At 39.6% G+C, this 15,080-nt stretch overlaps 1 protein-coding gene across 2 annotated transcripts in view; it reads left to right on the top strand.

Annotated features, from left to right (window-relative positions):
- The window catches only part of RAB3C (RAB3C, member RAS oncogene family), a 260,347-nt gene extending 250,581 nt beyond the window's left edge, over window positions 1-9,766 (top strand). For both annotated transcript variants that reach the window (XM_055124689.1, XM_004608451.2), the window contains exon 5: window positions 2,560-9,766. In XM_055124689.1, the coding sequence (XP_054980664.1) occupies window positions 2,560-2,747 (188 nt within the window). In that variant the 3' untranslated portion in view covers window positions 2,748-9,766. The remainder of the gene's footprint in view (window positions 1-2,559) is intronic.
- Window positions 9,767-15,080: the final 5,314 nt, after the last annotated feature.

The raw sequence follows: 15,080 nt of genomic DNA on the forward strand, positions 1-15,080 counted from the left end.
GCCCCAATGTCACATTTAATTCATTACCCACTGCCTGGTAATCTGATTTTCTAATCCAAGGCTATGGGTTTGTCATTGTTTAGTAGTGTCTTTTATATCCCTTTAAACCACAGTTGTAGGATCAGAGTAATAGTATAGCAAGTAGGCACTATCCTTGCAAATAGCCATCCCCAGTTCAATCCCTAGCACCTCATATGGTCCCCCAAGCCTGCCAGGAGTGATCCCTGAGTACCACAAGGTATAGTGTAAAAATAGACAAAAAAACCCCATGTAGATAAATGAGATCATCTTGTTTTTGTCTTTCTCACCCTCACTTATTTCACTAAACTTGATACACTCCATATCCATCTATGGTGCACTGAACTGCAAGATTTCATCCTACAACTGTTGAATAATATTCCATTGTGTGTATCCACCACTATTTAAAAAAAAAAACACACTTTGGCTGTTCATTCAGTTCTAATTCTAAAATCATTCACTTAGATTTTAAAAGCAGAAAACTGAGGAGCTAACAAAATTCAAGTTCAGATATGGTCCTCTAGCTAAATAATGTCACAACTAAATTAGCACAGAAATGTTTACCAGACACTTTTAAGATAAAATTTCTATCGGGAATTTTGACACAGATACAATGCATTCTATCTCCTTTGGTCCCCAGAGCTGGGATGAAATCACGTGATTTAATCATTCTGTATCCATGTGGCTCCTCTGAGATAGGACCAGATGTAACCAGAAGGATTTATAGAGTGTAAAATGCACAATGAATTAGAAAAGCATTTCTGTGCTCAGCCCAGCACATTCTAAATCAACATCCCTTGAATGGACCAGAGCAATCCCTGGTTGGCCTAGTTGGGAGGTTGTCATGGCAACTGACTGGCAGGGCTGCCAGTGGAATGTGAATGCAGACAATAGAGTGATAAGATTGTGTGTGGAGCAGTAGATGCAGGCTGCTTAGGCTCAGGTACAATGGCACATCCGTAGACCTGTGAAATGTCACTGCATTTTATACCTTCTCATAATTCAGCATTTCATTTGAAATGTATCCCATCCTTTCCCAGATGATGGTAAAAGAAAAATGAAAATACTGTGCTGCTAGATAACAGCAGCTAAGAGAAACTAATCAGCACCAATAGATAGATGCAGAGGTTATACAAAGCCCTAGAGGGCTGTTAAACTAACGGGACTCGAATTTGTGGAAGGTGGTTGAAGCATGTTTAAAAAGCAGATCCAGTGATTCTTGAGTGCCACCTTGTGTCTGGTTTCATATTGAAAGTTTCCTCAAAGCACACCCTCTATGCCTTTCTTGAGCAGCAGGGCAGATATGAAAAAAGTTAGACCTGTCTGCCCCACAACTTGGATACTGGCCTCACATGCTGGGGAAAAAAGCAGCTGAGATAGAGAAGGAAACACTTAGTAGAGACTGTTGGGATGACCCACTCGGGTTGAAAGCTTCATGCCAAAAGTAGACTATAGACCGAACATCATGGCCACTCAATACCTCTATTGCAAACTACAACATCCAACAGGAGAAAGAACAAAATGGAATGCCCTGCTGCAGAGGCAGGGTGGGGGGTGGGGGTGGTGGGAGGGATAGTGGGAACATTGGTGGAGGAGAACGGGCATTGGTGGAGGGATGTAAACAAAATGCAAACATGAAAGTTCATAAGTTTGTAACTGTACCTCATGGTGATTCACTAATACAATTTTTTTTAAAGTTAGACCTGGATTATGTTTAACTATGGCCCTTTGCAATAGACTATGCATAGAGAGTCTCCTTTGTCTCAAATTAATGAAAAATTATTTGAGTAGAAATAAGGAAATAAAAAAGTGCCCAATGATACCAATTCTGGAAAAGATTGCCAGGAGGTCCCATGGGGAGGAGATAGTGGCTTATCAGAAACAGCTTTGCTATAAAGGTCTTGATACTGCCATTACTAGCTCTTGCAGAGATTTTTTTTGTCTATTCAGACATGATAGCATAAACAAATTAAGAATAAAATATGAACCTTCCTCATTTAATAACACACTGCCTAACACTTATTTTCTGTTACTAGGGTATAATTTATAGGTTTCCCTGTTTTCTGAAAGTAGGTAGTTCTTTGTTGGTATGATTTAGTAAATATTTGAGATATATATACATATTTATATCTATACATATATTTGCATCTGCGACTACTATTACCAAGTCCTATACCCTCAAAACAACCTACCAAATCACAGAAGCTTTTGAATAGTGGGAGAAACTAGCTGTACTATTTGCTTCAAATGGCACTTTCTACCCCTCTCAAACCAAACCCACCATCTCTGTTCAAAACTGTGAGCAAGTTTCAGTCTAGAGTGACAGAACAGCAGTTAAGGTACTAGCCTTGGTCTCGCCTACCCAGGTTCAATCCCTGGCACCTCACATGGTCTCCCAAACACCACCAGATGTGATTCCTGAGTGCAGAAACAGATGTAACCCCTGAACACTGCCAATGTGACCCCCTAGAAAAGAATTATGAGCAAGTTTCACTGTCATTTCAGAAGTCTGAAGTGATCATGTGCTTCTGTTTCTTGCAGGATTTGAATTTTTTGAAACAAGTGCCAAGGATAACATTAATGTCAAGCAGACCTTTGAGCGTCTTGTGGATATCATCTGTGATAAAATGTCAGAGAGTTTGGAGACCGACCCGGCCATCACTGCCGCCAAGCAGAACACAAGACTCAAGGAGACCCCCCCTCCACCACAGCCCAACTGTGGCTGTTAATGTCCCCACATTCTCAGGCAGCTCCGGAAGGCGTGCTTGCCAGCAAACAGCCTTTATTAAGTGGTCGATTGGCCTTCATTAATACTGCCTACTAATCAAGGGAAATCTTTGATGTCAAAGGCTCATACATGCGTTTCAATTCGGGGGAGATTTCCTGTGTTCAATACGTGACAACTATGTGATCTTAAATTCATAAGGACTTTAACATCTGGTATTGCATGTGATTTGTTATTTGTCTTTAGGCTCGTTTTTCTTTCTTGGTTTCAGGTTTTTGCTCAGATTAAGCTACTGCTGGAACCTCTGGATATCATTTTACTACTGATTTCTGTGCCATGGATTCAAATGACATTATTTATTGTGGAGACAGTAACCACGAAATTGCTTGTGAGCAGAAATCTCAGGAGACACTATCTGCTTTACTCTTAATTGAAAACCAAGTTAAAATAATACTCATTACTAGGGAGATTGTCTAGGATCCAGCCAGTTTACCAAGGAAAGAGGTCTGTTTTAGTAACCAAGGAAAGCATTGTGACTAAAGAAATCGAAATACCATGTTTGGGGCATTCTATTTATCAAACTGGGATTGGATTTAAATAATTAATGTCCTTTACCGAGCAGTGCTTTCCCCATTCTACGCAGCATTCTAAGTGTTTGAGGGTGTTAATAGACTGAGAGCTGTCTGCTGAGTGTTAAGAAGGGTATAAGTAGCTATAGAATTCTGAGGCCTGTGCTTCCACTTTATTAATAACTTGGCCCCTCAAAACATACACAGACACAGAAACATTATAGAACTTTTACCAACTCTTGGGATAAAGAGTATATTGAAACTTGTTGATGACTTCTCTGCTTCCCCAGCCCACAATCTCATGGTAACACTTCAGCTAAGTTCTTTCACCTAAGGAGAAGTGATCTCAGCAGTATCTTGATGGTTCCTCTGTTGAGGAAAAGAGGGTCTCTAATATCTAACTTCATGTACTAATTCTAAAGCATTTCCCCATTACTTAAGGTACTCATAATACTTTATAGATAAGAGTAAAAGAAATATTTTGGGCTGCCATAAGCAATTTGAACAAGGGAGAAAGGACATTTGAATATCCTGATTCTTCCTCCTATGTCTCCTGGTCAGCATATATGAATAAGCAAACAAATCCCACTAATTGTATGAACTGAGTAGAGGAAACTTGACATCTGTATCACCATCAACATCACTAACAGCTGGGTCCTTCAGAAGAGAGCAGGCCCAGTGGGGCAAATCTGAAATGACCACTCCTTGAAGTGGATCTTACCTTTTTTGGGGTAACCATGTTAAAGATATTTAAATAAATGTCTAATTAAATACATGTTTAAATGCTAAATGTTTCTTGTGAGTTGAGACACTGCCCATGAAAGTACTGGGTGCAAGTTTAGTGGACCAGGGTGTTATTTGGGAAGTATACATGTATTTGAAGATATCTGTGGAGAATAAATGTCTACAAGTCAGGCATCTAGGTCACATGCTATCTTAATTATGAAACAAAAATTATAAGACTATTTGGGATGCTATATGTCTTATTTCTCACCATAAGATCAACTAATTGATAGTAAAATTCTACTTTGGCAACCTGCAAACCTGAGTTTAATGAAGAAACAACAATTTTTTTTCTATTTTAATAGGGTAACCAGCTTTAAAATAGCACAAAAATTTAAAGGAAGAAAAACAGGCCGGAGGAGAGGAATGAGAAAACACATTTGTTTGAAAGCAGATTTCGTGCATTAGACTTGCTTGTGTGACATTGCAGTATTCCTTTAACTGGATTAGCATGTGGCTGGTTTCAGTGATACAGCTATTACTTGCAAAGCCGGGGGAATCTTTTATCCTTACTAGTCGCTACTCCATGTATTCAGAGATGGCAAGGGTTTCCAATAAAAAGTCATGTTTCAAATGACTTGTTAGGACAACCTTGATATGTGATGTGAACCAGGAAAGAAAACTATAAAGCAAAGAGTTGTTTTGCCCTCTTATAAACCCCTTCTCTGAAGAACTGGTCTCCAGTACAATTAATTAGCCCAACTGTCAAACTCTATTATGCCAGTCAGGGAAGTGGGATGCAATAGCCCAAAAGGATAACAAAGGAACATCCCATACTTCCTTTCTCAGTCCTCAGTACTAGTGGGATCTACCTGATGCTTCATTTCCAGCCTAGAATGACTTTCATTAAGAAGCTTCTAGGGCCTGGAGTGATAGCACAGCAGGTAGGGCATTTGCCTTGCACACGGCCTACCCAGGTTCCATTCCCAGCATCCCACATGGTCCCCCGAGCACCGCCAGGAGTGATTGCTGAGTGCATAAGCCAGGAGTAACCCCTGAGCATCACCGGGTGTGACTCAAAAAGCAAAAAAAAAAAAAGAAAGAAACTTCTAGAGATGATAAGTTTCTATTTCTACTGTAAATCACATGTGAAGATAATGTGCTTCATTCTTAATCTGAAGAGATCCTAATAAAGTAAATTATTGGTCTAAAGAAAAACCATCCCAGAAGTTACTGAACTTCTGATGGTGTCAGACCAGAACATATATTATAGCGGCACTATAGCTGTCTTCAGGCTTTTGGACCAATACAACACATAGTACTTCCTCCACATATGCTGTCTCCATCTGCCAAGAACCTAAACAATCATGGGTTGTACAGTGGTATAACCAAGTCTATTTAAAAGACCAAGACACATTTAAAAGTGTTGGTAAATTTCATCTTTCCTTTCAATACTTGACACAGTTCAATTAGTGCTTCCATTATGAAATTCTTTAACCACTTCATCTCCTTATCACCCCATTCCTCTAATCACTTTTAGTAACCAACATTATTTACTTTGGTCAGATTTCTCTCAAGATCTTTAGTGTCGGTACATTCCATTCTTATTACAATTGGAAAATTGGACTTGAATTTATTTCATTCCTTGGAGTGGATCAATATTTCAGTTTGGGGTGATGTAAATAAATGTGGAAAGTGCATGACATTTCTTAAGTCCTATCTTGGCAGTTTAAATGTTAGCATCACATCCACAGGTTCATAAGAAAGGCTGCTTCAGGCTTGTAAATTAGCCCTTGGTACTGTTCTCACTGAACAGTTTCTACAACATGAATGAATTTTGAAAGTCTTGATTGCCCGATAAATATGTGGTAATTTTTTTTTTCAGTAAAGGAGCTACACTGTAACAGAAAGCTACATCATTGATTATAATAAATGTCAGATATAAATTTTACAGTTACAAGACCAATTATACCCACATAAACAACAAATAGCTTTTACTCCACTCCTATGTACATTGATTATAATCCTCTTATTTAATACATATTTTTTTAAGAACCAATTTAAACTGTCTATTTTAAAGACATCCATGCTGATGTCTTTCAGATATGCGGTGGTCTTTTTTCACCATAATAAAAGTAAAATACCTTTATTAACAACTTCCATGAAGCAATATTAATTTTGGAGTGTCCGTAATCAATGGGTCCTTGCAACAATTTTTAACCCAACGTCCTCTTAATGCACATTAAGGATGTTCTAGGCCACTCTTCCATCACTCCTAAGGCATTTGCAAATTGTTACAAAATTGTTCTATTGAACTATAACAAGTCTGGTAGCAGCAGCATGGAAACATCTGAGTTTTTTAAGAGATGCCGAAAACCCTCCACCCTCATCATGTTAATCATTTTCTTGGTGCTGGAAAGTGGTTTGGAATGTTCTCTTATATCTTTGGTGTGGCATATTTGAAAGGTGGCCTGTCTTTCGAGCTGAAGAATCCTTTCTCTAAATTGCAGTTTGCATGACTTGGAACCCTTTGTTCCTTTGTGTGTAGACTCATTCATCTTTCTCTGGCAAGATGCCAGGGGATCCAGTCCCCTGTAGCCTTTCCCGTAATGCAACCTCTGTAGAGCTGCGTGGGTGTTCGCTGTCTGTGTACTGTGCCCAGGCTTTAAGAGATTGCTTAAGAACAGTGGAATCTTCCTGATGAACAAATCTATGTAGCATTAGAGTTATATTTTTTAAGTTCTTTATATTTGACCACAGCCAGTTAAAGGCACGCTTGCTTTATCTTCTGGGTTGAGTTGGCAAAAGTTGGTTAAAAGATGAATCTTAAGACAGGGGTCGGGGGAGGCACCTAAAGGACGCTAGATCACAGAGAAGCACAGAGTACAAATAAGTCCGGGGAATTCAAAATCTATCTACCTATGATTGATACTTCAAAACTTCATAAGTAGCTGGTTTTACTAAACACTTTCATAAATGTTCAATACCCCAGTCAAGTGTTTCAGTCAAGTATTTCTCTTAGTTCATTTAAGGATTTACTTGAGTAATTTATTGGGTGCATGGTATGCCTCTCCCAACACCTCGTTATGAAGGGAAATTTCCAATTTTCATCTCTGGCACTTTCTCATTGCTAGGGAAAAGGGAGATTTTCCTGATGAACTCATTTTGTTTTCAAAGTTCTATGAAATAGATTCTTCATACTGATTAAATTTATCATATGTGTGTATACACACACACAATTTCCAGTCGAAGAGGACAAAGGGAAAATCTATTTTACAAACATTCAAGAGAAATTATTTCAAAACCTCAGAGCTCAATATCAGATCATCTAGCTTGTAGAAAAAATGAAATTTGCATTTGAAATTCTCACAGGCCCCAAATTTTTTCATATTTTTTGTTTTACTTCTATACAATGGCAAGCTCAAGAATAGAAAATGGGGGTCAGTATCAAAATACAGTGGTTAAGGCACTTGTCTTGCACACAACCAACCCAGGTTTGATCTCGGCAACCCATATGGTCCCCTGAGCCCCACTGGGAGTCATCCCTGAGTGTAGAGGCAGGAATAACACCCAAGTATCACCTTATTATGATACTTAGTAACACCTTAGTATGATCCCCCCAAATCAAGAAAAACTATTAGGAAATGACTCTTCTTTAGCGTTTTGCCACCTGCCAGAACTCTTAACCAGTCATTTCTTGCTAAAATGAGTTTGGGGGTTACCTATGTCTTCATTCTCCTATGTCATATTTCCCTTCATTGTGGACAACTGAGAGTTATTTGTACTTTTATTTCTAGTCGAAATATTTCCAGTTTCATGTTTAGAGCTAGGGATTTCTTGGGTTCATGAATGCTGTTTTTAAAGACACAGAGAGTACATGAGATACACAGACACCAGGCCTTTCAGGGACGTGAGCATGACCAACATCTGTCCAGTGATTTCATATTCTGTGTAAAGTGAAGTCTGGGGATTGTTTGCTGTGACAATGTACTTTTCCATGCATTATCTCATCAGACCTAGGATGTGTACTGAATGAAAACTTCCTGTAATTCCTGTTTAATATTGTTAATGTCAGATGTGATGTGATACCGTGGGAACTCTCCAGATGTACAACTATATAATGGTGTTTGTGGAATTAAAATGTCTTAAATGTTGCATGAAATTTGTTATAAAAATAGATTTGTTTTCTATTTTTCAACACCTCAGAATTGAGGGTTCATGGGCCAATAAGTGCAATATTTAATGACTTACCCAGTGTATATAAACTAGTGTGAAAGAGTGAATTGTAATGAATGTGTGAGATGCTTTGATGGCTGTGTGAGTTTTTCCAAATTATTTCCTGTAGCTCTATGTGTCTAGTGGTGCAATTTATACAGTAAATACCTTTTTGGTGTCATGTGAAACTCTTCTGTGCCTACCTATTTCAAAGTAATTTTCTTATAAGACCAAATGTTTAATATCTGCAAATAAGTTAATTTTATCTTTGAGAATTGTGGATTTTATTTTCAAGGCAGAATGGCTATTTATTTTATATAGGCATTCCCTTATTTTAGTTCACAACTCCCCTTCTGCCTTTAGGTACCTAAGAAATGCACATAGGGAAGTTACTTTTATTCTCAAAAACATTGCTCACATTGTATTTATGTACTGTCTTGTTAACGTTTTATTTTCCAAAAACACCGTCAATCCCAAGAATCCTAAAATAATTATGTCCTTTTCGGTTGTATAAAAGGATACATTCACTTTCAATTCTCAATTGTCCACAATGGTGATACAGAAGAAACAAAAGTCAAAATCATTAAGTCAATTTGATATGCTATCATAGGCTCCCCTTAACCCCCCTTGACTAAGTAACAAAGGAGGGGAAATGCCAGAATGTTTTCTAAATGCTAGATTAAGTTCTAATCTAGGGGGAAAACCAAGGGACCTGTAAGATCCAGAAGAGTTGAGAATGTCTATTGAAGACATCAGACATGATTCCAGAATCAGTGAGGAGATAGATCCAGGCAAGTAGGAAAGGTCATGGAATGTTCCTTATAAAATTGTTGAGTAACTACAGAGCTTTGCTTTTCTATCAGTGAACCAGAAAGACCTGAATCACTATCTCCTAACCCCTCAAACTGTCCCTCGTTTCTGAATTTTATCCCTGAGGAAGATAAAATTCTAATTGGTTGTATTGCCTGTGCTGAGCAGCCCCAACATAAAATACCAATTGCTTGAAAGACGCATTAAAGCAGTTGACATTTTGCCCATGTGCCAAACCACAATGTGCAGTCTAATCCAATTCACCCAGGCAGACGTGTGCCAGAGAGTTTTCTGAAGTCCTCTGTTTCCTATAAAGGGTGTCAGGAAGTGCACAGATGCAAAACCTGTGTAACCAGGTGTTTGGGTTCCTTCTCAGTGACTATGCTGTGGCGCTCGGGAACAAATATTAAGTAACGGCTTAATGCTTTCCTGTAGTGATTGTTGCATTTAGTTGAAAACTGCAGCACAGCAATTATCATAACTCTTTATGTGTCCACTGGAGCTCTTGTCTGGGTTTAAAGCTATAAAGTGTATTCACATTGTGAAATTTTAATTCTTTATTGAAATTGTGTGAAAATTGTATGTGCTTGGTTAGGTATTAAGTTTGTATGTGGCTTCTGTATAGAAAGTGGTTTTTGTTCTTTGGATTTATCTTGTTTTATTTTTTGGAGATTACAATAAATATCTAAGAGACTATATTCCTGAATATCTCAGCCTCAGACTGATAATTGTTTTTGTCTCCCATTTGTGTTATTTTTGATCCCAATTTGCTGTTTCCATATTATTCTTCTATAGCCCTAACACGACATGGAGCATGAATGATGGACATCATGAAGATACTTGTTTAGGTCTACAGGTTTCCGAAATGTAACTTTATATTTAGGCATAGAAGTTATTCCTAATATGATCTCTTACGTAGGTAACTTTTTATACCTGACTACATTCCAGAGTTGGGGGCTGGAGTGATAGCACAGCGGTAGGGCATTCGCCTTTCACGCAGCCGACCTGTGTTCGATTCCTCCGCCCCTCTCGGAGAACCTGGCAAGCTACTGAGAGTATCTCGCCTGCACAGCAGAGCCTGGCAAGCTACCCATGGCGTATTGGATATGCCAAAAACAGTAACAAGTCTCACAATGAGAGACGTTACTGGTTCCCGCTTGAACAAATCGATGAGCAACGGGATGACAGTGACATTCCAGAGTTAAAAAGCTTAGGATCAGAGATGGCTGAATCACTTTTGGAAAACAATGTGAACATTCCAGAAAAATAAAACACACTAGAAATCCAGTTTTTATAGAACCCAATAATACTGCTTCTGGGAGTATGTCCTAGCAGCCCAAAAATGCAATGCAGAAAATTAATCTGCTTTCCTATGTTCATTCACACAGCCGAAATCTGGTAATAACCCTAGTGCCCAAGAACAAAGGAATGAATAAAGAAACTATGGTATATCTACATAATGGAGTACTACACAGCCACTAGGAAAAATTAAGTCATGAAATTGTTTTAGATGTGCATGGGTATGGAGAACGTCATATTGAGTGAAATGAGTCAGAGGGAGAGGGGCTGACAGAATTATTGCATTCATTTGCAGGATATTAAAAATACATCATGTGATAATAATACCCAAAGACAGCAGAAACAAGGGCCAGAAGACTGGTCCATGTTGGAAAATTTGTCACAAGGATCGGAGGGAGGGGGCATGGGGTAACAGGAGGTGGATAAGTGAAGTTAGGACAGAGAAGAGAGCTCTATGACAATGATAGTTGAAAATAGTCACTCTGGACAAAACCTGGGTGCTGAAAAGAGATAAAGTGATATATGTGATACACGTTCAGTAACCGTATTGCAAACCACAGTGCCAAAAGGAAAAAAGAAAAAGAGAGAGGGGAATACAATATGTCTGTCATAGAGGCAGAAGGGTTGGGGTGGGGGGCAGAAGGGAAACTGGGGACATTGGTGGTGAGAAAAATACACTGGTGAAAGTAAAATGTGGTTGGAGGCCACACGGGGGAAGGGTGATGTGTGCTGAATGTAGACTAGAGACTAGAACACAATGGCCACTCAACACCCCCATTGCAAACCACAACACCTAATTAGAGAGAGAGAACAAAAGGGAATACCCTGCCACAGTGGCAGGGTGGGGTGGGGGGAGATGGGATTGGGGGCGTGGGAGGGATGCTGGGTTTATTGGTGGTGGAGAATAGGCACTGGTGAAGGGATGGGTTCTCGAACATTGTATGAGGGAAACATGAGCACGAAAATGTATAAATCTGTAACTGTACCCTCACGGTGATTCATCTAATTAAAAAAATAAATAATTTTTTAAAAAATAATAAAAAATACGCTGGTGAAGGGATGGGTGTTAGAACACTGTATGACTGAAACTCAACCATGAACAACTTTGTGAGGGGAAAAAATAAATGGGTGGAGTGATGGGGTGGGGGTGGGTGCATGGGAAGAGAGCAAAGAAAGGGGTTAGGGCATTTATTTTTGAATGGGTGACCCCATATTCAAGAGAGAGTCTCTTGCCCGCACGACTGGCTGTCTTCCCCGGGACCGCTCGGAATGGATGGGCTCCAGCTTCCCTCCCCACCCCAAGCAGAGCTCCCGGTGGCCAAATACCACCGGAACCTAGCCACAGCCATGCTCGAGGCCCCTCTCCACACGTTCAGACAGGCCTCATGCATGAAGGTACCGGCAGAGGAACCCAGGTGTGTGTAATTCCATCAACAGCCAACATCCAGAGACTTAAAAGCGAGCTCCCAGAAGCGCGCAGTCACTTTGCAATATCTTGTAGCCTACTTCTCCCTCTGGGAGAAATTGGCAAGCTTCTGAGTTTTCCTGCCCACATGGGACAGCCTTGCAAGTTTCCCATGGTGTATTCATATGCTAAATCCAGTAACAAGTTGGATCTCATTCTGCTGACCCTGAAAGAGCCTCTAGTGCAACATTCTTGAGGGGGCCGAGCAGAGAGAGACTTCTAAGATCTCAGGGAAAGGACGAATGGAGAGGTTACTGAGCCTGCTTGAGAAATCAACGATTAACGGGGATTTCGTGATTCGTGATTCGTGAAGAGTGACCCCTGTTTCATCTGCAGCACTACAGATGAAGTGCTTGTTAAGAAGGACTGGAGTAAGTCCTAAGCATAACCAAGATAACCAGCATAAGCCAACAAACAGACAAAAGAATGACTGGGAAGATATTAAGTTGTCTCTGCTACTGCAAAGCCATGTGTTCCTTTATCTAGGATCACATAGTAGTGGCACCCTACTAGCACAGTATGGGAAAAGTGCAGTGGATTGGGACAGCTTATGGATAAGACCTAAGTAACATGGTCTTTTTGTAATGCCTGTGTGTGGTGCCCTGAGGCTTCACCCACTGTGTAGATGCACCCTGAACCTCAAAACATGATGAGCCATCCAGTTACTGCTCTGTTTGCATAAGTGTAGATCCACTGCTAGTTGAGTTCTCTTAGTTTTCTAATTGTACCCTGAGCTCTATTTCTCTATCTTTTCCCCTATATATTCCTCTCAGGGCCATTTTCAGGATTCTGCCCTAACAGTACATCGAAGGAGAAGGTCCCAGCAAAAATCCCATGGATCCACACAGTCAGATTTTTTTTTTAATTTATTTTATTGAATCACCATGTGGAAAGTTACAAAGTTCTCAGGCTTATGTCTCAGTTATACAATGCTCAAACACCCGTCCTTTCACCAGTGCCCATATTCCACCACCAAAAAGAAAAAAAAAAAAAAAACCAGTATACATCCCCCGCCCCACCCCCTAACCACCCCCCCCCGCATAACTGAAATATTTCACTTCCTTTTCTCTTTACCTTGATTACATCCATATTTCAACACAATACTCACTATTGTTGTTGGAGTTTTAACACAGAACTCACTATTTTTGTTGGAATTTATCCCCCAAGAATACGGCCCTATTGACAGGGAAATATTTGATAATTAGTTTTCCACTGATGAGAATGAAGAGATATAAAGTTGTTTAGGTTTAGGATTTCTGTATTTTAGTAATTAAGTCCAGGGAGATTTAAGTTGGAAATTGAATAATTTTCCTTCCTGGGGCAGCATGGAGCAAAAGTTTAGTTCACAGTCGGGAGACATGGCTGCAAGCACTCGCTGGAACCCCAAGTCATATAGCTGGCTCTGGATTCTGCTCGTTCAGCAGCAAAGCGGCTGTGCAAAGGCATGGCCACCTGGGTCGAATCTTGGCAGAGCTCGAGCCGGCACCGGCCCGGCCCGAGAGCGTCAGATTAATTTCTTAACTGCACTCAGTGACAGGAAGGGCAACAGAACACAAATAGACAAAGGAGGCAAAGTGCAAAAGTTAGAAGGGAAAATATCATAACAGAATTCTTGCTATATTTCCAAGCATTTATAGAACAACTTCTATGAGCTAGATAGATAGTACAGGAAGTAAGGTGCTTATTCTTGCTTTAGGCTGTGGCCCCTGTGACCGTAGTTCAAATCCCCAATCACATGGTGCCTACTCACTGCCAGAGGTCACTCCTGGGCACAGAGCCAGGAATAGCTTCTAAGCACTGCTGGCATGACCTAAAGTTCTCCCCTCTAAAACAAATAGAGATAGATAAATGTGTTTATATATGTATGTATATATGTGCATTGTATATTTTTATACACAAAAATATGTGAAGTGGGGTTCTGACTTTCAATGAACAAACAATTATAGAGGAAAATGTACAAGTTCATATTAACAAATTACCATTTATAAATGCAGTATTCCCTAGTTATTTTCGTAGAATCCATTTCTACCATAATCCCTTCAGTAATAAACCCCTTGCTTTAAAGTTGCTATGTAACTTTCAGTATCTGTATTGGAAACTATAATCCCCACAGGGAGAGAGAGTGAGAAAGAAAGAGAGAGAGAGAGTTCAAAAGAGAAGGGAAGGGGTTGCCATAGAGGTAGGTGGGGGAAGAGGGGTGATGGGAGGGAAACTCGGGGCACTGGTGAAGGAAAATGTACACAGGTGAGGGGATGGGTGTTGGAACATTATATGACTCAAACTTAATCATGAACAACTTTGTAAATGTTCATCTGACTGATTCAATAAAAAAATTAAGAAACTGAAAAATAAAGTTATTATGTGATTCTTTCTCAGAAGCATTATAAAACTCAAGCTGAGAAGAATATGTCTGTTAGTCTCAGAAGACCTAACTTAATTCTCTCCTAGGTACCCTGCAGGACTTGGAAAAGTTTCCTCAAGGCAGGACCTTTCTCAGGACACCCCTCCTCTCGGTTCTCATAGTTTTCCTCTTTTTTCTCACTTCCCTCCATCCCCACTAAATCCCAAACTTCATTCATCTGGGAGAGAGATATTATTTTCTTCCAAAATATTGTCTATACCCCCAAGGTCTTTGCACTTGTATTTATCATTTATTCATTTTAAACCTCAAGTAATTTCAACAACAACAAAAAGTCATATTCTCTATTTCTTTAATGTATTATGTATGCCTTAAAGCGATTCTATTTATTGACTGAATGGAAGAAAGGCAAAGGGGTTCATAACATAAGGAGAAAATATGGATTATTGTGTCAAGACAAATTTATAGCAACCAACAGCACGTTTTAAGTATCAAAATAAAGATTAAATCCAAAATATTGTGAAAGCAGAGGATAAGGGCAATTATCACAGTTTGGACATAAGAATTGGAATCTTTCAAAACCTATTGGAAGAAATAAGACCTGAGTTAAAATATAAAGGAAAGGAAGAATTATGCAGTGGCAGGAATAGATGTTCTAAACAAAAAGATCAGCAAATGCAAATCACATAAGTACAACATCACTGTATCACTGTATCACTGTCATCCTGTTGATCATCAATCTGCTTGAGCAGGCCCAGTAACATCTCCATTAGTCCCAGCCCTGAGAATTTTTTAGCAGCCTTTTTTTACTTGTCCTTCCCAGTGGTGCTGCATTAGAGGCTCTTCAGGGTTAGGGTAATGAGACCCGTCATTGCTACTGTTTTGGCATATGAATAC

Source organism: Sorex araneus, chromosome 1 (genome assembly GCF_027595985.1).
Source record: "Sorex araneus isolate mSorAra2 chromosome 1, mSorAra2.pri, whole genome shotgun sequence".
NCBI classification, from domain to species: domain Eukaryota; kingdom Metazoa; phylum Chordata; class Mammalia; order Eulipotyphla; family Soricidae; genus Sorex; species Sorex araneus.